The sequence below is a fragment of the Lithobates pipiens genome, unplaced genomic scaffold (assembly GCF_037356315.1).
Source record: "Lithobates pipiens isolate NorthernLeopardFrog02 unplaced genomic scaffold, aLitPip1_a1.2 Scaffold_35, whole genome shotgun sequence".
Classification (NCBI taxonomy): Eukaryota; Metazoa; Chordata; class Amphibia; order Anura; family Ranidae; genus Lithobates; species Lithobates pipiens.
Window position 1 is genome coordinate 24,084,586 of NW_027507811.1, and position 23,033 is coordinate 24,107,618.

At 43.9% G+C, this 23,033-nt stretch overlaps 2 protein-coding genes across 4 annotated transcripts in view; both read left to right on the plus strand.

Annotated features, from left to right (window-relative positions):
• Window positions 1-23,033, plus strand: part of LOC143956162 (uncharacterized) — a 713,750-nt gene that overhangs the window by 115,933 nt on the left and 574,784 nt on the right. The gene's annotated exons all lie outside the window — the stretch shown is intronic.
• Window positions 2,991-23,033, plus strand: part of LOC143956177 (NACHT, LRR and PYD domains-containing protein 3-like) — a 39,230-nt gene continuing 19,187 nt past the window's right edge. For 2 of the 3 annotated variants that reach the window (XR_013269860.1, XM_077466329.1), the window contains exons 1-7: window positions 2,991-3,074; window positions 6,844-6,902; window positions 8,617-8,916; window positions 11,195-11,233; window positions 12,476-14,165; window positions 16,155-16,262; window positions 21,949-22,116. Coding sequence is in view for 2 of the 3 variants with exons in the window: in XM_077466329.1 (XP_077322455.1) it covers window positions 6,881-6,902; window positions 8,617-8,916; window positions 11,195-11,233; window positions 12,476-14,165; window positions 16,155-16,262; window positions 21,949-22,116 (2,327 nt within the window). In the remaining variant the exon portion in view is untranslated. The remainder of the gene's footprint in view (window positions 3,075-6,843; window positions 6,903-8,616; window positions 8,917-11,194; window positions 11,234-12,475; window positions 14,166-16,154; window positions 16,263-21,948; window positions 22,117-23,033) is intronic. The other variant, XM_077466330.1, reaches the window with a different exon arrangement.

Consider the following 23,033-nt stretch of genomic DNA (forward strand, 5'->3'; position numbering starts at 1 on the left):
AAACTAACACTGCACATCACCCTGAACACATCATCCCCACTGTGAAACATGGTGGTGGCAGCATCATGTGGTGGGGATGCTTTTCTTCAGCAGGGACAGGGAAGTTGGTCAGAGTTGAAGGAAAGATGGATGGAGCCAAATACAGGGCAATCTTATGCCGCGTACACATGATCGGAAATTCGGCCAGCAAAAGATCGATGAGAGATTTTCCTCAGAAAATGCGACCGTGTGTATGCTCCATCAGAATTTTGCTGGCCAAATTTCTGCCAGCAAAAGATTGAGAGCATGTTCCGAAGCATTGAACTTAATTTTCTCGGCTCGTCATAGTGTTGTATGTCACCGCGTTCTTGACGGTCAAAAGTTCAGCGAACTTTTGTGTGACTGTTTGTATGCAAGCCAAGTTTGAGCTGAATTCCGTCGGAAAAACCATCATAGCTTTTTCCGGCAAGAATTCCGACCGTGTGTATGCGCCATTAAAAGAAAACCTGCTAGAGTCTGCAAAAGACTTGAGACTGGGGCGGAGGGACAACGACCCGAAACATCCAGCCAGAGCTACAATGTAATGGTTTACATCAAAGCATATTCATGTGTTACAATGGCCCAGTCACAGTCCAGACCTAAATCCAATTGAAAATCTGTGGCATTTCTGTTCACAGACGCTCTCCATCCAATCTGATAGAGCTTGAGCTTTTTTGCAAAGAATGGGCATAAATGTCACTCTAGATGTGCAAAGCTTGTAGAGACTTCCCCAAAAAGACTTGCAGCTGTGATTGCAGCGAAAGGCAGTTCTACAAAGTATTGACTCAGGTGCTGACGCTGGGATATTAAGAAATAGGAAGGAAACTATTTGGAGACTGTTGCCAAATACTTCATAATACATGCAAGTGTGAAATTTTTTCACACAAATTTCCAGTTGAATCTAATAAAAAAATAAATAAATAAAAAGTGTGAATCTTGGGTGGAAAAAAAAGTATGTGTCATGTGTACAGGCAGACAATGGCGGCTCGGTAAACAATATCGTATTGTAGTCTTTGTTTTACATTTGTGCACTTCTACTAATAGAATAATGCATGCAAACACTTCAGACCCCAGAAGAGTCCCTATGCATGCAAGCACTTCAGACCCCAGAAGAGTCTCTATGCATGCATGCACTGCAGACCCCAAAAGAGCCCCTATGCATGCATGCACTGCAGACCCAAGAAGAACCCCTATGCATGCATGCACTTCAGACCACAGATCAGCCCCAATGCATGCATACACTTCAGACCACAGATCAGCCCCAATGCATGCATACACTTCAGACCACAGATCAGCCCCAATGCTTGCATACACTTCAGACCTCAGATCAGCCCCAATGCTTGCATACACTTCAGACCTCAGATCAGCCCCAATGCTTGCATACACTTCAGACCTCAGATCAGCCCCAATGCATGCATACACTTCAGACCTCAGATCAGCTCCAATGTATGCTCTTCAGACCTTAGATCATCCCCAATGCATGCATGCACTTCAGACCTCAGATCAGCCCCAATGCATGCATACACTTCAGACCACAGATCAGCCCCAATGCTTGCATAGACTTCAGACCTCAGATCAGCCCCAATGCATGCATACACTTCAGACCTCAGATCAGCCCCAATGCATGCATACACTTCAGACCTCAGATCAGCTCCAATGTATGCTCTTCAGACCTCAGATCAGCCCCAATGCATGCATACACTTCAGACCTCAGATCAGCCCCAATGCATGCATACACTTCAGACCACAGATCAGCCCCAATGCATGCATACACTTCAGACCTCAGATCAGCCCCAATGCATGCATACACTTCAGACATCAGATCAGTCCCAATGCATGCATACACTTCAGACCAGCCCCAATGCATGCATACACTTCAGACCACAGATCAGCCCCAATGCATGCATACACTTCAGACCTCAGATCAGCCCCAATGCATGCATACACTTCAGACATCAGATCAGTCCCAATGCATGCATACACTTCAGACCAGCCCCAATGCATGCATACACTTCAGACCTCAGATCAGCCCCAATGCATGCATACATTCAGACCTCAGATCAGCCCCAATGCATGCATACACTTCAGACCTCAGATCAGACCAAATGCATGCATACACATCAGACCTCAGATCAGCTCCTGAACATGCATGCACTTTAGCATACCTCCCAACTTTCTGAGATGGGAATGAGGGACACCTTTTAGCAAAAGTATGTAGGCATAGTAGGACACACCCAATTGTACAAAAAAAGATTGGTGAAACCCACAAGTACTTTTTTTTTACCACTACTATACCTTTGAATTGGATTTTGAAATTTACAAATACAGCAATTTAGAAATTGGATGCAAGGTTTAGCACTGGGAAACACCTTTTGATAGATAAGTAGTACATTTTATATACAACTATATAGATCAGACCAAAATGAGTGACAAATGAGAAGGAAAGAGTGATAGAGGGACTTTCTTCTGCATGAGGGACATGCACTTCAGACCTCAGATCAGACCCAATGCATGCACTTCAGACCTCAGATCAGACCCAATGCATGCACTTCAGACCTCAGATCAGACCCAATGCAGGCACTTCAGACCCCAAAACAGCTCCAACGCATGTACTTCAGATCTCAGATCAGCCCTAAAGCTGGTACCTTCAGAAATGCAGGGTACCATTGCAGGCCTGTGGACAGGCTTCTTCAGCACACTGGTGGGCTTTCAGTGGTGTCAGGGAGGCACGGGGTGGGTGGTCCAGGCTTTGAAACTGATAACCTAGTTTGTTGTCAAGTGAAGTGGGGAATATACAAAATAAAAAAATGTAAACCTTGTGGAGAATGTGTACTTTTATGATGTAAATCTCTACAGTGATTTTTGGCTTGGGTCAGCTCCTGTCCAATAGAGGTTCTGTATGAAAAGGGACTTCTTCCAGTTTCTGGAGCTGCTCCCAACCATCTGTGTTTTTCTAGTGATTACTCAATACTCAGAATCGTCTCAGAAAGGGGAAGTAACATTCACAGGAAAGTGCCATTGCATAAATAACATAAAAGGATTAGATTCGAGGAGAGGTAAGACCATCTTTATATATATCTGCATCCATGAATGTATTCCCTAATGTAGATGATGATGTTTGTGCTACCTAGATTATTGGTAGTCAACTTACAAAGAATAGAGGTCTTGAGCTTGGCCCTAGACATCACCTAGGGTCCTCACATAACATGATACAAGCAATGCAATGCTACAAGTCTATGGACATGCCACAGGTGTAGCTAGAAGAAGGAGATATGCTAACATTCACACCTAAGCGTAGCGTCTGATTGTTTTTCTGGCATTTTTTTTCTTCATATTTTATTGTTGAATTTACAGTGTTTTTGAGCTTTGGCATTTTTTTTATTAGCCAATAGAAGAAACTATCATCTGTTGCATCATTTGTTGCTAAGTTTTTCGGCTGTTTTAGCTTTTCCGTCAGCTTTTATTTATTTAATTATTATTATTAATTTATTTTGTTCGGTTTAGGGGTTAGAGTTAAGGTTAGGGTAGGGTTAAGATTAGGGGTTGGGGTTAGGTTTAGAATTAGGGGTATTTATTATTTCTTTCTTTTTGCTAGGGTGCTACTACTACTACTACTACTACTACATGAATAAATAAATGTAAAATAAACACACAAAAAAAATTATCATAAATAATGAATACTACGTATTCATAAATTAATAATTAACCCCTAACCCTTAAAAAAAAAAAGAATTAATAAATAACTAAACACCCTAACCCTAACACAAAATAAATAATTAAATTATTATTATTATTATTATTATTATTATTATTATTAATAATGTATTTTTTGTTTGAGTGTTTATTTTTATTTTTTAATTATTATTATTATTAATAATAATAATAATAATAATAATAATAATAATAATGTAATTTTTTTTAAGGTTAGGGGGGTATTATTATACAGGTTTTATATAGCACCAACATTTTGTGCAGCGCTTGACAACATGAGGGCCGACAGATAATTATTATTTATTTATTTATTATTATATATTATTCATTTTATTTATTTATTATTTATGATGATTTTTAGTTATTTGTGTATTTATTAATATTACTGTTTGGGCTGCTCTGGGGACTATTTTGGGGATGCCCCTTTTGACAGAGAGCTGCCTCCAAGAATTATAAATTATTTAGAAATACATTTTCTCACCTATTAGTGGGTCCAGCGCTCCACCAGGCTTCACCTTTGACACCTGACACAGCCCACCAGGTTTCACCTTTGACACCTGACACAGCCCACCAGGTTTCACCTTTGACACCTGATTCAGCCTACCAGGCTTCACTTTTGACCAAAATATGGACTTTTGGGTGGACTGACCAGCGGCGGCCCATCCATAAGGGATGCCACCCCCTCTAATCTCTATTAGACATGGACGCCGTCAATAAATTTGTTTCGTTCTGTTCCGTTACAATTCGTATTAAAATTAATTCGTACTTTGTATTTCGTGTCCGAAATTCCGCTTCGTTTCGTACGAAATACGAATTTCCGTTAGGTTCGCTAATTTGAACAACGTTCGTTACAATGAATTTAAAGGCAAAAATATACCTCAATATGACAGTCGATGCTGATGGAAGTTTGGTTTTTATCCGAAATACAAAATTCCGTTGAAGAATTTCCTATCCGAAATACAAAGTTTCATTAGATGAGAAAGAGAGAAGCGGATTGTCTGCCATGCACCGCTGGTCCAGTTTGCGCCTGCTCCTCCTGGGGCTGCTTATTATGAGGGGCTCCCACCATCCCTGTGCTATGCTGACTTCCTCCTGGGGCTGCTTATTATGAGGGGCTCCCACCATCCCTGAGATGTGCTGACTTCCTCCTGGGGCTGCTTATTATGAGGGGCTCCCACCATCCCTGTGCTATGCTGATTTCTTCCAGGTGCTGTACCTCTGCTGTGCATATTATGAGGGGCTCCCACCATCCCTGTGCTGACTTCCTCCTGGGGCTGCTTATGCTGAGGGGCTCCCACCATCCCTGTGCTGTGCTGACTTCCTCCTGGGGCTGTACCTCTGCTGTGCTCAGTATGTCAGTACAGCACAGGAATGGTGGAAACCCCTCATAATGAGCACAGCAGAGGTACAGCATCCATATTATGACAGTCAATGCTGATGGAAGTTTGGTTTTTATCCAAAATACGAAATTCCGTTGAAGAATTTCCTATCCGAAATACGGAGTTTCATTAGATGAGAAAGAGAGAAGCAGATTGTCTGCCATGCACCGCTGGTCCAGTTTGCGCCTGCTCCTCCTGGGGCTGCTTATTATGAGGGGCTCCCACCATCCCTGTGCTATGCTGACTTCCTCCTGGGGCTGCTTATTATGAGGGGCTCCCACCATCCCTGTGCTATGCTGACTTCCTCCTGGGGCTGCATATTATGAGGGGCTCCCACCATCCCTGTGATATGCTGACTTCCTCCTGGGGCTGCTTATTATGAGGAGCTCCCACCATCCCTGTGCTGTGCTGACTTCCTCCTGGGGCTGTACCTCTGCTGTGCTCAGTATGTCAGTACAGCACAGGAATGGTGGAAACCCCTCATAATGAGCACAGCAGAGGTACAGCACCCGGAAGAAATCAGCACAGCACAGGGATGGTGGGAGCCCCTCATAATAAGCAGCCCCAGGAGGAAGTCAGCATAGCACAGGGATGGTGGGAGCCCCTCATAATAAGCAGCCCCAGGAGGAAGTCAGCACAGCACAGGGATGATGGGAGCCCCTCATAATATGCACAGCAGAGGTACAGCCCCAGGAGGAAGTCAGCATAGCACAGGGTTGGTGGGAGCCCCTCATAATAAGCAGCCCCAGGAGGAAGTCAGCACAGCACAGGGATGGTAGGAGCCCCTCATAATAAGCAGCCCCAGGAGGAAGTCAGCATAGCACATGGATGGTGGGAGCCCCTCATAATAAGCAGCCCCAGGAGGAAGTCAGCACAGCACAGGGATGGTGGGAGCCCCTCATAATAAGCAGTCCCAGGAGGAAGACAGCACAGGGATGGTGGGAGCCCCTCATAATGAGCACAGCAGAGGTACAGCCCCAGGAGGAAGTCAGCATAGCACAGGGATGGTGGGAGCCCCTCATAATAAGCATAATGACTGAGTCGTCGTCGATGCGACGACAACTGATCTGAAATTCGTAAACAAAAATTCGTATTGCGTACAGAATTCAGACGCACGACAATTCGTATTTCGGATCCTCCCGAACGTAAGAATTTTGGGAAATTCGTACGAATTTGAGATTCGTACGAAACGAATCGCACATGTCTAATCTCTATGCATTTGGCCCCTAATTTCCATGCAGGGTGGCGGACGCATAGAGTTATACAGGTATTTTTTTGTGAAGCACATGATTAGAGACGGGGGGGGGGGGCTCTAATTGGCTTAAAAAAGGGAGGGCTCGGGGAGCAGAGCACTTCGCCCTGAGCCCACCCACTTCTGATAATGGCAAATCAACATTTGCTATTCCCTCCCTGCTTCTTCTCCTGGCCAATCAGGACAGAAAGGGGGTCCTGAGACTAGATTGGCCGGGAAGAGAAGCAACCGGATTGGCCGGGAGGAGAAGTTGGGGAAGCTGCTTGGGACCTGGATTTGGTAAATGCGGGGGTCGAACTTGTGAGTGAGGCTTGTTTGTGGCCCTCCCCCCAAACTGGGATTGACCCTTTCATATGTCCTCTTCCTCATATGCTGGGAAATAGGTTTTACATAAATAATTTGACGATTTCAAGTTTTCTCTATGTTCTGATGGGTCCCCGGACCTCAAATAATTATTGTCTCTGGATATTATATGCCTTCTAGGTAATGGAAGTGTTAAACTTCTTGTGATCATCCATTAATGGCGTCTTCTATGCCGCAAGGTGAGTCACACCTTTTTAATGATTTGTACATCTTTTATTTATTTTTGCTTCTAGTTTTTTATTTATCTTGAAATACACTACTGTAAAATTTGCATGTAGAGAAAATATTCTGGGGGGAGCTCTAAAGACATCATTTTATTCACTAATGTATTTTTTTTAAAAGTAACTACTGGTAATGTGGGTGTTTATGGTGTCGTTATTCACCAGCTGAAATCAGCCTTGCAGTGGGAGTGTCTGTTGCATAAACTGTTTGTCAGGAGGAGGTACCTATGAGGATCTGCAGGAATAAGAGCGTTCCAAAGGTGAAGCAGTGGCAAGAGTAACATGGGCTGCTTGTGTGTGGACATACAGTAGTGAGGGGGGACATGAGAGTATTTACAGCGGGTAATATAAGTATTGAACACATCAACATTTTTCTAGGTAAATATATAGGTAAGGGTGCTGTTGACATGAAACTTTCACCACATGTCGGTAACAACCCATGCAATCCCTACATACAAAGAAACCCAAACAAATAAGTTCAGAAATTAAGTTATGGGTAATAAAATGGAATGACACAGGAAAAAAGTATTGAATACATGAAGAAAGGGAGGTGCAAAAAGGCAATGCCAAGACACCAGCTGAAATCTATCAGTAATTAGAAAGCAATCCTGCCCCTTGTCAGTGCAAAGGCCTTCGGAACCTTATTGTTGCAAAACATACCGATGGCAATGATGGCCTTTTTTTTTAATTTTGGTGCAGGGTTCCCCTTAAAATCCATACCAGACTTGAAGGGCCTGGTAGGGATTTTGGGGGGAACCCCACGCATTGGGGGACACCTACGCCATTTAAAAAAAAATTGGCGCAGGGTTCCCCTTAATATCCATACCAGACCTCAAGGACCTGGTAGGGATTTTGGGGGGAACCCCACGCATTGTTTTTTTTTTTTATTTTGGTGCTGGGTAATGGACTGGGGGGGGGGGGGGACCCATGCTTTTTTTTTTTCAATGATTTTTATCTGTATTGCCAGGATCCGGCAATTCATTATAGCCGCAAGCACTTTTTAATGGACTTTTTTCCTTTAGAAATGTCATTTTGCTGTGGTATTGTTCTAAACACGGGAAAGATGCACTACTTTACAAGCATACTAAGGAGACCCCCTAGGCACAATATTTAAAGGAATATTTAATTTTTATTGTTTCACTTTAAGCATTATTAAAATCACTGCTCCTGAAAAAAATTCCCTTTTTAAAACTTTTTTTTTTGCATTGATACATGTCCCCTCAAGCAGGACCTGGGTCCCCATACACTTTTTATGGCAATAACTTGCATATAAGCCTTTAAAATTAGCACTTTTGTTTTTTTCATATTAGTGTTCCATAGACTTTAACAGTGTTCCGCGGCTTTCGAATTTGCAGCGAACACGACATAATGTTCAACTCGAACATTGGGCTCATCCCTATTACTGACGTGCGGGGAAAATTTTTATGTCAATTGCACCTTTAGAAATATAGTTACCTAGAAAAATGGTGATGTGTTCAATACTTATTTTACCCGCTGTATATTATTTTAACAATCTTGTGCCAAAAATGTTTGGTGAGGCTTAATGTTCATAGATGCAGGGACTTTTTTTCCAATGCCTCTTCCAGTCTCCCTCCTTCTTTTTTGCACATACTATATAGGTGTCATCTCTTCTTTCCTCTCTGTTTGCCTGCATCCACTCTTTATATTTCAGGTCCCACCCCTGAGGATTGGGGTGGCAGTTTGACAAGCAGTGATCTCATCATCGCTTCCCTTGAGGACCTGGAAGGCAAAGATTTTGAGCGTTTTAAAGATAAGCTGTCAGATTTCCGCTACAAGGACATACGTCCAATTCCACGTGGACCTCTAGAAAATGCGAATCGGGTTGTTACAAAGAACCTTCTCATCAATTTTTATGGAGAGGCGGCAGCTCTGGATGTGACTGTAAAGGTTCTAAGATTAATTTCTTTAATGGGACCAGCTGAGGTGCTCCAGATGAGGATTGAACAACATGGTGAGTAGGGATGAGCCGAACACACCCCCCCCCCTCCCCCCGGTTCGGTTCGCAGCAGAACATTCGAACAGGCAAAAAATTAGTTTGAACATGTGAAAACTGTTAAAGTCTATGGGACACGAAAATGAAAAATCAAAAGTGCTCATTTTAAAGGCTTATATGCAAGTTATTGTCATAAAAAGTGTTTGGGGGCCTGGGTCCTGCCCCAGGGGACATTTATCAATGTAAAAAAAAGTTTTAAAAATTGCCTTTTTTCGGGAGCAGTGATTTTAATAATCCATACCAGACCCTTATCCGAGCACAAAGCCCGGCAGGTCAGGAAAGGGGGTGGGGACGAGCGAGCACCCCCCCTGAACCGTACCAGGCTGCATGCCCTCAACATGGGGGGTGGGTGCTTTGGGGCAGAGGGGGCCCTGCGCCCCCCACCCCAAAGCACCTTGTCCCCATGTTTACGAGGACAAGGGCCTCTTCTCGACAACCCTGGCCGGGGAAAGATGGGTTGGTGACTTTAGAAGGGGTCGGGCATCCAGATGACATAACCCGGTGACCCCGCCCCATGCCAATATAAGTAGTGGCACACAGCGCACCCAGCATTAGAGCGGGAGAGAGTATCGGGCCGCAGACCCCGGCAACCAACGGACAGAGTTGTTGGGAAGAGGCCCTTGTCCTCATCAACATGGAGACAAGGTGCTTTGGGGTGGGGGGAGCAGGGCCCCCCCTGCCCCAAAGCACCCACCCACCCATGTTGAGGGCATGCGGCCTGGTACGGTTCAGGAGGGGTGGGCACTTGCTCATCCCCACCACCTTTCTTGACCTGCCGGGCTGTGTGCTCGGATAAGGCTCTGGTATGGATTTTGGGGGGACCCTCATGCTGTTTTTTCGGCCTTGGGGGTTCCCCTTAAAATCCACACCAGACCGAAGGGCCTGGTATGCTCTTCGATGGGGAACCCCTGATGTTTTTTTTTTTTAATTTGGCGTAAAGATTAATACCAGACAGTGCCTGGTATTGTCAGGGATCCCTGTTCATTGAAGTCGGAGACATGCTGGACTTCAAGTCGCAGGGCAAAGTCCAATCCAAAGTAGTACGACTGTCATGGCATACCAGAGTGAACCCAGCCTTTAGGCTAGGTTCACACTGCTGCGATGTCCAAGATCGGATGTGATTCGTACCGCACTGCAGTGCAAATCACATGCGATCTCTGTGCAATGCGATTTCAGCCATACAGATAGTATAGCTGAATTCGCATCGCATCCGGCCCAAACTCGTACAGGACCCTTTTTTTGGTCCGCAGCAGAATCGGATCGCATGGGTGTTCACACCATGTGATCCGATTCCTGTCCGAGTTTGAAGATCGCACTGCGATATGCGAACTGATTTGGAGGTGTCATTAACTTTTAACTGACACTCCCAGCAGTTCGCATAGGGCAGTGTGAACTGCCGCCGGGAGACATGCGATGCGGGAACCCGCAGTGGATTTGCAGCGTTCCCGCATCGCAGCAGTGTGAATCTAACCTAAGGCCGCGTACACACGGGCGGACTGTTCGCCCAACTTTGTCCGCTGAACAGTGTTTCAGCGGACAGTCCGCTCGTGTGTGGGCTTCAGTGGACAGTTTCAGCGGACAGTCTGACGAACAAAGTTTTTTGGAATTCCCGTAAGACAGTCCGCTGAAACTTGGTTTGAGCGGACAGTCCGCTCGTGTGTAGGCTTGTTCGACAAACTAAGTGTCGCGCATGCTCAGAAAGGATTTACACGGCGAAGGTTGCATTGCAGTGTATTGGACGTCGTATTTTTTGACCCGTCGTACGTGCCGTTCACGTCATCGCGCACGGTTTCAGCGGACTGTTCGTTCATCGTGTGTGGTCAAGTCCGCTCATGCAAATTTTGAGCGGACTGTTTGTCGGATTGTTTGACGAACAAAGTTGGGCGAACAGTGTACGCGGCCTAAGAGAGGGCTCCTAATCTCAGCTCGTTACCTGTACAGAAGACAGCTGGGAGCCAGAAATATTGCTGATTGATAGGGGATCAAATACTTATTGCACTCATTAAAATGCAAATTCATGTATAGCTTTTTTTTTTGAAATATGTTTTTCTGGATATTTTTGTTGTTATTTTGTCTCTCACTGCTTTGTCAGTGGGCAAAAGTACAAAATCAGCAGGGGATCAAATACTTTTTTCCCTCACTGTATCTGCAATTTGTATTGCAGAGATGTACTGAATAATTTTTTTTTTCATGCACACATACGCTTTAATTATGACAGAATCTTCTTTTGTTTTAGGTGCAATAAAGGCAAAGTCATTGGATAAAAGTATAGAGGGTATGTACAACTTGCACATTAGCTCTGTATGAATAGCTTATACATGAGTGTCTGGTTTGGATGATGTTAGCAAATATCATGCCAAGATACAACCTCTTGACAAGTTTTAACCAAACCTTTTTAATTTGTATAAATTTCCTTTTTTTTTTCTCCAAATGAAATGCTTGGGTATCATTCATTCATATTTTTTTTGTTTGTTTTTTATGTGTGTGTGAAAGGGACGTTGGGAATTTTTAATTTGCACTTTTTAGCATTGTAATTTTTGTAATTGTTTTATGTTTTCTTCTTGTCACTGCATGTGTCCTCTTTTGAGGCACGCCAAAAGATATTGAAAAAATGCATTCCGGAAGCATGACTTTCTGTTTCACTAATTTTGACCAACTAAAACATCATAACAAAGCAAACTATTATCTGCCTAGAACAGGGGGTTCAAACTCAATTTCATTGCGGGCCGCATCTACATTATGGCTGCCCTCAAAGAGCCAGATTTATCTGTAAGACTAGATGTCTACAGCACACCTCCCCTTACATCGGATATCAAGAACTCCCCCTACCATTAGAAGCCAAGAGCACCCACTTACCTTGTGCTAGTGCTGGGGAGAAGCTGAGAGCAGAGGTGGGAAGTGGAAAGGGAAGGGTCTGGAAGATGACCAGAGGAGGGCTGGAGTTAGCTACCGAAGTCTGCTGAATACTGAGACCAGGAGAGGTGTGAGGGCCACATGGAATGGCCTGGTGAGCTGGATTTGGCCCGCAGGTCTTGTGTTTGACACATGTGGTCTAGAAGAACACCAAAGAATCTTTAAGTCATGGTCATATCTTGGCAAAGGTAATTTTTTGGCCATGGTCGCATCCTGTTATTCTATCACGTTGGGTATACTACAGGGTCCAAGGAACATCTCCTATTTATCCACAAACTGTATATATTGGATAATCTTGACTGTACTAGCTACTTTTCTTCATAATTAGCTTTTAGTACCAGAAGCCAAAAATATCAGCGCTATTCTCTACAAGATATTTATTATGCATAAGAAAGGCCTGTGTGGCTGGGCTTTGGGTTTGTGTCAATGGACAAATTTGATTTTCTTTTAATATTAGTTTGAGAGGTTGCTTATATTATTTAGATATAATTGCAGGTGCATTTCTTGTTCTGATGTAGATAAAAGTCTTCTACACAGGCTTTATATTGTTGCTGTTAACGATTACAGATGTTTGATCATTCCTTCTTATTTTTTCGGTCTTCAGCAGATTTCAGAAAAAGGTACATGACTTTAATGAAAGAAAGATATCATTTTCATAGAGATGGAAATGCCTGCCTAGGAGAGACTGTCCATCTAGATAAGAGGTACACCACACTATTGATAATAAAGAAACAGCGGAATATAAAGGAGAGAGAACATGAAATCATAAGCCTGGGCCAAAGACATTTAGAGATTATGGATGAACGGTCTTCAAGTCAATATTTCCCCATCACCATTGATAGGCTGTTCGATCCAGATGAAGATGGCATAGTCCCCAAAATTGTTGTGCTGCAAGGACCTGCCGGGGTTGGAAAAACCATGACCTCCCGAAAAATCATTCTGGACTGGGCCAATGGGACTTTTTACCAAGACAAATTTCATTTCATTTTTTACATGAGCTGTAGGGAGCTTAACACCCTGAGTGGAGACATAAGCCTAGCTGGACTGGTACGTAAATTATGCCAAATCAGTTGTGAAAGAGACCTTCTCAAGTCAATCCTTGATGATCCTACAAAACTACTTTTCCTTGTGGATGGATTTGATGAGTTGAGATGGACTGCAGTTAGTGATACAGAGGTTTACGAAGATCCTTTTCAGGAGACCAGTATAGAAATCCTTTTAAATAGTATCTTCAGACAATCCTGTCTTCAGGGAGCCTCCCTAATCATCACCACAAGGCCATACTTACTGGAACAACTAAGCAACCTTTTTCTCTCTCCCCGACATGTTGAAATTCTGGGATTCCTGGGAAGTGACCGTGAGCAATTTTTCTATGGTTTCTTTCCCACAAAAGAAGAAGCAGAGTTTGCGCTCAGTATTGTGAAGGACAACGATTGCCTCTTTACCATGTGTGCCATCCCAATTACTTGCTGGATTGTATGCACGGTAATAAAACAACAGATGTCAGAGAGACAAAGAGAAATCGATTGTAAAACCAGCACATCGATCTACCTGCTATACCTGAAGAGTTTAATTAAATACCACTGTAGGAATTCCAACCAACCACTCATTAAATGTGTTAGGAAAATTTGCACGTTAGCCAACGAAGGTGTCTGGAGTCAGAAAATCCTGTTCGGGGAAGATGACCTCCAAAGACATGAACTCTCAATAAAAGACATTGAGTCGGTCTTTCTAAATGAAAACATTTTTCAAAGAGACGTCGAAACTCAATCCTGTTACAGTTTCATCCATCTGACTGTCCAAGAGTTCTTTGCTGCCCTTTACTATGTGGTGGGAAATAAAACCAAATTCATTTCTATGGCCTCTGCAAAAAATGCCCCAATAAAGAAGCTTCTGGAAGAAGGGAGATATAAGTCACACTTACAATTAACAATACAGTTCCTGTTTGGCCTTTTCAGTGAAAAACAACAAAAAGAAACAGGGAAATTTCTGGGCTACAAACAATTTTCCTTTAGGGAAAATTCTGTGATGGTGGATTGGCTGATAAAGAACCATTGCAGAGTGAGTTTTAAGTTCTTATATGAGACTCAAGATGAGGATTTAATCGGACGGTTAATGGCTCACTTTCCGGATATAAAGGTTGTCAATCCAGGACATACCTTTGACTACAGGGCTTTGTCTTACTGTTTAAAGAACAGCAGAAGCGAGCACCAAATTTTTTTTATTAACTGCAAAATAGACCCCAAAACACGGGTCCTTTTGTCTTCAGCTCTCCACAAGTGTTCACGTGTTCGGTAAGTGTGTGTCATTATTATAAAGAATGTAAAATGCAGCATTATCCCTTTAAAAATAAACATACAGCTTTAAATCTTTCATTAGTGTCCAAATGCAATAGACAAGATCAATAGGTAGATAATCGTTCATAAAGAGATATTACAGTCCATAATCCCCAAGTGTAGCAATAGTTGGGTATAAGAAATGGAGTAGATAAAGGGGTACCTCCACCAGCACCTCCACACCACTTGCGCAGACCCTTAGCAGAAATCAATGGCTAAACAGCCAAACAGCGCAGTTTGTATATAAGGAACCAGGCAAGATCAAAGCACAATGGCGTCCTGTGGGGCATCATTCACAATCCGATGTTACAGCAAATGCTTTAAAACCAAACACATTTAAATTAATCCAGTAATGCACTTACATTCAAAACGCCAAGTGACAGCATGAACACAATATTACCTAAATTATTGGGACACCTGCTTTTACACACACATGAACTTTAATGGCATCCCAGTCTTAGTCTGTAGGGTTCAATATTGAATTGGTCCACCCTTTGAAGCTATAACAGCTTTGACTCTTCTGGGAAGGCTGTCCACAAGGTTTAGGAGTGTGTCTATTCTTCATGAAGCAAGGTTAGGCACTGATGTTGGACGACAAGGCCTGGTTTGCAGTCTCCTCTCTAATTCATCCCAACGGTGTTCTATTGGGTTGAGGTTAGGATTCTGTGCCGGCCAGTCAAGTTTCTCCACCCCAAACTCACTCATCCATGTCTTTATGGTCCTTTGTGCACTGTCCAAATCATTTGGTGGAGGGGGGATTATGGTGTGGGGGTGTTTTTCAGGTGTTGAGGCTAGCCCCTTAATTCCAGTGAAGGGAACGCTTAAAGGGGTTGTAAACCCTCAAGGTTTTTCACCTTAATGCATTGCATGTGGGGCACTCGAGAAGAGGAGGAGGCAGGAGTGCTGCTGGGGGGCCCCAGAAGAGGAGGATCGGGGCCCCTCTGTGCAAAACCCTTGCACAGAGGAGGTAAGTATGACATGTTTGTTTATTTTTTATTTTTTTAAAACAACGAACCTTTACAACCCCTTTAAGGCATCAGCATACCAAGACATTTTGGACAATTTCATGCTCCCAACTTTGTGGGAACAGTTTGGGGATGGCCCCTTCCTATTCAAACATGACTGCGGACCAGTGCATAAATGAAGGTGTGAAGAGGTGAGAAATTTGGGGGGGTGGTTTTGAAGAATTGAGAACTGTGAAAAGTGTGTGGTGGGAGAATTTCTAAAGAGTGAGAGGGAAAACAGCATAATAATGAGTTTCCCTCCTAACAGGTTACTTATTGTCATGCTTTCCAGCCAGCCAGCCTACAGTATAACCCTGACGTAACGGTGTTGCGTTAGGGTTATTAGCTGGCCGCTCTGCTGTAAATAAGTTAGGGTTAGGGCGCGGAATTATTTGTCTTGCCCCAGAACCTGACAACCCATTCTACGCCACTGGGCAGCAGCCCCTCAGGAGACTGGAACCCTCCTTGGAGAGGAAAGAACAATCTGCTCATGCCTCCTGCACATTATTATTATACAGGATTTATGTGGCGCCAACAGTTTGCACAGCACTTTTTGGATGCCTCCTTCGGGGATTGGCTGTATATATGATAAATATTCAAATGATCATTTGAATCTCCCTCACTATGCTCTGGAAGCTTTTTCCAGAGGCATGGGGGAAGCACACAATTTCTCAGCTCGAGAATCTAGATCAGACCAAAACAATCAACAATCACTCCACTCACTACAGTGGAGCCAAAAACGATATTTACAGAGCAACCTAACTAGAAGGGCACTACACTAAATAACCATTTAGAGAGGTAAAAACTAACATAATGAAATTGAGTGATACTGCAATGTATTTTTTTTTGTGATAGCCTATTTTAATTTGGACTTTGTCACAATGTCTTATAACATCATTTCAATAAGTTCAATAAGCATTCATTTCCTTTTCTTTCTTTTCAGATTTAGCCACTGCTTTATTCTGGGCAATGAAGTTGATGAAAAGTTGCCTTATACCAACTCCAGTCTTTCAGGTTTATTTAATTCTCAATGTGGAATTCGGAGACTACAGTACGTACGCTCAAACTTAATTGTCCACAACTTGCAGATGTAGAAGTAGGAGAACACTTTCAAAATTTTTCCTACAGTTAAGACTGGTACACACTATTTGTTTATTTTTTTTTGTTAAACCCAGCGGGCTGAACGAAAGAAAAAAAAAACTGAAAAGGTTGGGAAAGCCTAGTACACACGGGCCGAATATCGGGCAGCATCAGCTGGTTCAATGAAGACCATCCGACATTGCCCCCATGTGTATGGTAGCCGGCCCAGCTGTTCAAAAAAGGTCTGCCTAACAGCATCCGATCAGTGCTTTTAGCCAATAGCTGAGAGTGATGACTGGTGTTTTCTAGCAGGGGGGACTGCCCCCCCTGGCAATAAACACAACGGTCAGCGCTCTCAGCCAATGTTTGGATGTCGACCCTTTTCAGTCATGCCCCCTCGACAGAAGCCGGCCGAACTTCTGTTGGACTGATTGCTGTACACACACTGCCGTGTGTACTAGGCTTTACTGCTTGCTGGAAAGGAACTGAGCATGTGGCTCTATGGAATGAGAAAGGTACAGGCAGGTTCTCCCAAAGACTACCCAGGTGAACCAGAAGGATAGGCGTAGACGGATCTCTTCTAGCAGACAGGTAGACAGATAGAGGTGCCAGCAAGACTGTAGCTTCCAAGGAGCTATACACTGCTTATCCTAGCAGATCTGGCTGCAACGCAGATCTGCTGTAGAAATGTTCTTCAAAAGAAGTCCAATGCTGTTGGATCCCAGCTGGACATTTTGAACCCCTTTCCAGAGCAATGACACTTCACTATGTCAAGGTAGTCAGGGGGTTACCCAGACATGTAGGAAGATTAACTTAATTGGGATCTCTTGTCCAAAGACAGGTGGGAAAGGTTGATATAATACATTTTATTGAATTTCTTTTTTTTTTAACATTCTTTATTTAAGTTTACACAGGCAGACAGGAATAAAGGCATGACAACACAACGGTCCAACAATTGGACCCAGACACAGTTATACCAAAGCAGAATATGATGTAACACAATCCACTAGGCAAAGTATTGCTTATAGGTTAAGGCAGCATAACAGTACCAGGACATGTTAGCGTTTCCCTTGTCTAAGTCATTTTCACAAAATATATGCAGCCAAAATCTCATTGTTGCCCCCACAGAGGGGGCCACTATAGAAATGTAAACAATAGTGGGGTGCGCTGAGGTAGAGAGCGAAAAGGGGATGTCAGCGAAATTGTATGCACAGTCACACGCAAAGATTTGCACATGCTCATAATAATTCTCCAGTGACCACTAGACATGCCCTAACCCACGTATGTGCCTGCGCACGTGCATATTACCGCAAATACTTGTCCAGAGGATTGCTGAGTGGTCGCCAGCTTCTACCGTTTGTGACCTTATCCTGTACTACCCGGCTTGTCTTGACCCTGCTTGTTCCTGGTAGCTCATTGCTGATTCTTGCTTGTGACCTGACCCTTCTGTTTTGGTACCTTCGCTGCTCACTCAATACCAACCCCAGCCTGCCTCTAACTCTGTTGGGTTCCTGATTGTGCACCTCTGTTGCCCTGTTTATACTGACTCCTGCTTGCCTGACCACCCAAGATCCTGCATCTGCCTACTTGTCAGCCTGCTTGCTGCCTACTGTTTAGGGTTGTCACCTCATCCCATTAAAGTGGTTGTAAACCCTTACAACCAACTTTGACCTACAGGTAAGCCTAGATTAAGGCTTACCTGTAGGTCCAAGAAATATCTCCTAAACCTATACGGTTTAGGAGATATTTACCTGAAGACAGCCACCGCTGTCTACGGCGCATGCGCCATAGACAGCGGCGCGTAGGCCGCAGATCGTGGCGATATGCCGCTCGTGGCGGCTCCCGTGCGTATGCGCGGGAGTGACGTCATCGCGGCTCCGGCGAATCACAGCGATGGAGCAGCGAGACCCCGGAAGTCGCTCCGGGATACATGGCACCGGCGAAGAGGAAGACGGAGGACCGTTTCAGGGGCTTCGTTCTCAGGTAAGTTATTCATAATGAGCTAGTATGCTATGCATACTAGCTCATTATGCCTTTGCCTTACAGGGTGTGTTTTTTATTTTATTTTATTTTTTGCCTTTACTTCCTCTTTAAAACTGAACATAAATTAATTATCCCGTTCATGACTAAGCCTATTTTTGACATTTGGTGTTTAGAAGTTAAAATACATATTTTCTGCTAGAAAATTACTTGGAACTCCCAAACATTATATATATATTTTTAGCAGAGACTGTAGAGAATAAAACGGCGATTGTTGCAATATTTAATGTCACACGGTATTTGTGCAGCAGTCTTTTAAACGCAACTTTTTGGGAAAAGGGACACATTCATGAATTTAAAAAAAACGAAAAAGTAAAATTAGCCAATTTTTTTGCACAATTGGAAAGATAATGTTACGCCGAGTAAATAGATACCAAACATGTCACGCTTTATAATTGGAATGACAACAAACTACGGTACCTAAAAATCTCAATAGGCGACGCTTTAACATTTTTTCCCGGTTAACAGGTTAGAGTTACAGAGGAGGTCTAGGGCTAAAATTATTGCTCTCACTCTGACGATCGCGGCGATACCTCACATGTGTGATTTGAACACAGTTTACATATGCATGCGTGACTTCCGTATGCGTTTTCTTTGCTGCGCGTGCTTGCGGCGATGAGGGTGCTTTTAAAAAAAAAAAATTTTCTTATTTATTTTAAAATTAATAAATTGTTTTAAAAAAATAAAAATAAATGTAAACATCCCTTGTGACAGTAATAGGTGGTGACAGGTACTCTTTATGGAGGGATCAGGGGTCTTTTAGACCCCCGATCCCTCCTTTACACTTCAAAGTATTCAGATCGCCTTTTTCTGCGATTCTGAATACTGTATTTTTTTTAAAAACCGGCGCAATTGGCAGCCGAGTAAAGGGAAGTGACGTCATGATGTCGCTTCCGTGTTTACGATTAGGAGACTGGAATGAAGCCACTTACAGCTTCAAGTCAGTCTCTTCCTAGCCGCCAGAAGCAGCGGATGTTCGATCGGGGCTCCCGAATGAACGGAAGCCCCAGTAAGAGCGGCGGGAGGCGGAGGGAGGGGGGTCCCATCCCGCTCCTCCGGCATAACAGCCGAGCGGCTTTTAGCCGCATCGGTTGTTATGGCTGGAAAGCCGATCGCCGGCTCTGAAAAATGGTACCGGGATGATGCCTGCAGGTGCGGGCATCATCCCGGTATACCCCCCGAAAGCCGAGTACGCACATCTGCGTACGCTCGGTGGGAAGGGGTTATACAGGTTCAGAGGTTAATTTAATGCAGATAAGACACTAAGTGAATTAAATGATCAACTTAATCAGCCACAGAACCTGTGTAATTAATATGTGTTCAGTTTTAAAGGGATGAGGTGGCAACCCTACTACTGTTCCGCACCTGCTTCAGTGCCTCTGCATCTGCTAGAGCGGGTATCTACAAACTACAGCCCTCCAGCAGTTGCGGAACTACACATCCCATGAGGCATTGTAAAACTCTGACATTCACAGACATGACTAGGCATGATGGGAATTGTAGTTCCTGAACAACTGGAGGACCATAGTTTGGAGACCCCTGTGCTAGAGCATAGTACATCCGCCTGCTGGCAGCCTGTGGTTCTGCACCTGCTGCTGTGTCTTCACTAAGGATGAGCTCCGGCATGTTCGCACAGTCCATGTGCAGAGCCCGCCAGGAAGTTGGCACTGCAATGCGCTAATCACAGGCAGTGAGACATTGTCCCGATGCGTGGCTACAGAGATCGGGAAATGTCTTACTGCCTGTGATTAGCACAGTGCCGACTTCCTGGCGGGCTCTGCTAAAAAGGCGGGACCTCATCCTTATGCCGCGTACACACGATCGAATTGTCCGGTGTACTTAGTCCGACGAAACGCATTTCATCGGACAATCCGATCGTGTGTGGGCTTCAGAGGACTTTCTCAGCGTAAAGTCCGGCGGACTTAGAAAGTACTTGGGTTTCAGCGGACAATACGTTTGTAAGTATGCTAGTCCGGCGGACTAAGAATGACGCATGCTCAGAAGCAAGTATGAAAAGGAAGCTATTGGCTACTGGCTATTGAACTTCCGTTTTCTAGTCCCGTCATATGTGCTGTACGTCATCGCGCTAGCAAACGCTGGACTTTCTGTGTGTCCGTGTGTGGCCAAGTCCATTCGGTAGAAAGTCCGCCGGACTATCCGCTGGATTGTTTGCCGGACTAAGTACGCCGGACAATGCGATCGTGTGTACGCGGCATAAGTCTTCACATCGGCCAGCTCATCAGTCCTGCTGCTCGGCACCTGCTGCAAGGTTCGTCTTGACAGGATCTCCTACAAGGCATCTGTGCCACTTCGTGCCCTGTTATATCCTGTCACCACCTCCAGGAGAAACAGGACAGGGTATGTAAGGGAAAGCCCTGTCATCAGCTTGGCCTTGACCAGGTACGTGATGTGGGGAAAAAGGGCATACAAAAAAAGGGGGGGCATAAAAATGGGGGGGGGAGGAGGATTGATCATACATTTTATTAGCTTTGATTAAACAGCTTTACCCAGCCTGGTCCTGAAAGTCATCCATTCTGCAATCGCTAATGCAAATTGGGGCTAATCCAGAAAATCCATTTGGTCTGCATAACACATTATGGTAAAAATGAAGAAATATTCTGATATACTCAATGGAGATTTGACGACTAACAGTCCCTATTTTGTTGGTAAGCCTGGTTAATTTTACTAGCCCTCATAGTATTGAAACTATTCAAACATAATTATAAAAGGCAAAACCCATTCTTATATGCAGAGGTGTGGGCACCCTATTGCATTAGGGCGTGCACCCCAAAGTTCAAACACACATGCCTTTCTTTGCAGCCTCAGCTGCATGGGACAGTTAATGAACGGGAAGTGCTCTGTGCTCAGCGGCTTCTTTTTCCTTAACAAGCTGAAGCATAGTAAACAAAGTTTACTATGCTTCGTTATGAATGGACACAGTGAGCGAGTGTGTTCATTTAGAAAAAGGAAGGGGGCGGTAAATTATATATTTACTAGCCCCTTCCCCCCCACTCTTTATCCTGGAACATCCCCCGCGTCAGGTGGAGGAAGAGGAGAGGAGGAAAGCCGGCAACACGGGGGGGGGGGGCAACAAGGGGGAGGGGAGGCCCAGGCAGTAGGGGAAATCGGCACCGCACATAGTGATTAGGGTGTGCCCAGGCAGACCCCCTGCACACACCTATGCTTATATGCAACATGGGAACAATATTATCCTATACCAATTTTCTCCAAACTATGGCCCTTTGCTTGCCTTTAATTGGCCCTTGAGGAAATCTTTTTGCCACTGACACCAACAATTGGGCATAATTCCTGCCGCTGACACCAACAATGGGGCACTATTCCCCCCCACTGACACCAACTATTTCTCCCCTTAATACCAAAGATCAGGTATTGTTTACTCCCACTGGGCACAGTCCGGCCCCCCTAAAGTCTGAAGGACCGTAAACTGACCCTTTCTTTAGAAAGTTTGGAGACCCCTGTCCTATATCAATTTTTTGTTGCCATAAAAGTACCTCTAGTTACTGACTATTGCAAGTTGTTATATTTTCTGTAACTATGAATGTGTATGCCCCTTTTTCAGCCATAATATGATACTGGCTTTCCCCATCACTTTGCAGGTTGTATGAATGTAGCCTGAAGTCATATTGCTGTGAAGATCTGTGCCCTGTCATTGCAAACAAGTCTCTGGCCAGCCTGAGCCTCTCACGTAATTATCTGCAAGACTCTGGAATAAAACTTCTATGCAAGGGGTTAACAGATAAGGATTGTGTACTGCAGGAACTGAGGTGAGAATTATGGTAATCACCTAAATTATATTCTGCAGGGCTCTCTGTGGTGATGCTGAGCATGCAAAGGATACCCAGGATAGATCTGGGCATGAAAGAAATAACTTTTAACCACTTAGCGACTGCCCTATAGCAGTTTAACAAGGCGGCAGCCAATGTGCGCAGGATCACGTATATAAATGTGATCCTGAACTTCCGTGTAGCAGATGTGAATCCATGCCGCCAGTGGTAATTATACACAACGGGAGCCGATCGGTGGGTACTGCGGACTTGATGCCCGCTGGCAATCGCCGATCATTCGGTACAGAGGCAGAACGCCAGTCTGCCTATGTAAACAAGGCAGATTGCCATTCTGTCAGTAGGGAAGGCATGGATCGGTGTTCCTGCAAAGCAGAAACACTGATCCATGCCTTTTCCTAGTAAAAGCACCCCCCACACTGTAAAAAAACAACACTGTTCATGCACACAGGATTGCCCCTGGTGTTAACCCATTCCCAGCCAGTGTCATTAGTATATATTTTTAGCACTGATCACTGTATTAGTGTCACTGGTCCCCAAAAAAAGTGTCAGTTAGTGTCCTATTGTCCGTCGCAATATCGCAATCCCACTTTAAGTGGCTGATCGCTGCCATTACTAGTAAAAAATAAAGAATTATATAAAAGTTCTATAAATATATCACATAGTTTGTAGATGCTATAACTTTTGTGCAAAACAATCAATATGCGCTTATTTTATTTTTTTACCAAAAATATGTAGCAGAATACATATTGGTTTAAATTGATGAAGAATTTTTTATTTTTTTTATTTCTTTATTGGATGTGTTTTATAGCAAAGTAAAAAATATTGTTTTTTTTCAAAATTGTTGCTTCTTTTTTGTTTATAACGCAAAAAATAAAAACCACAGAGGTGATCAAATA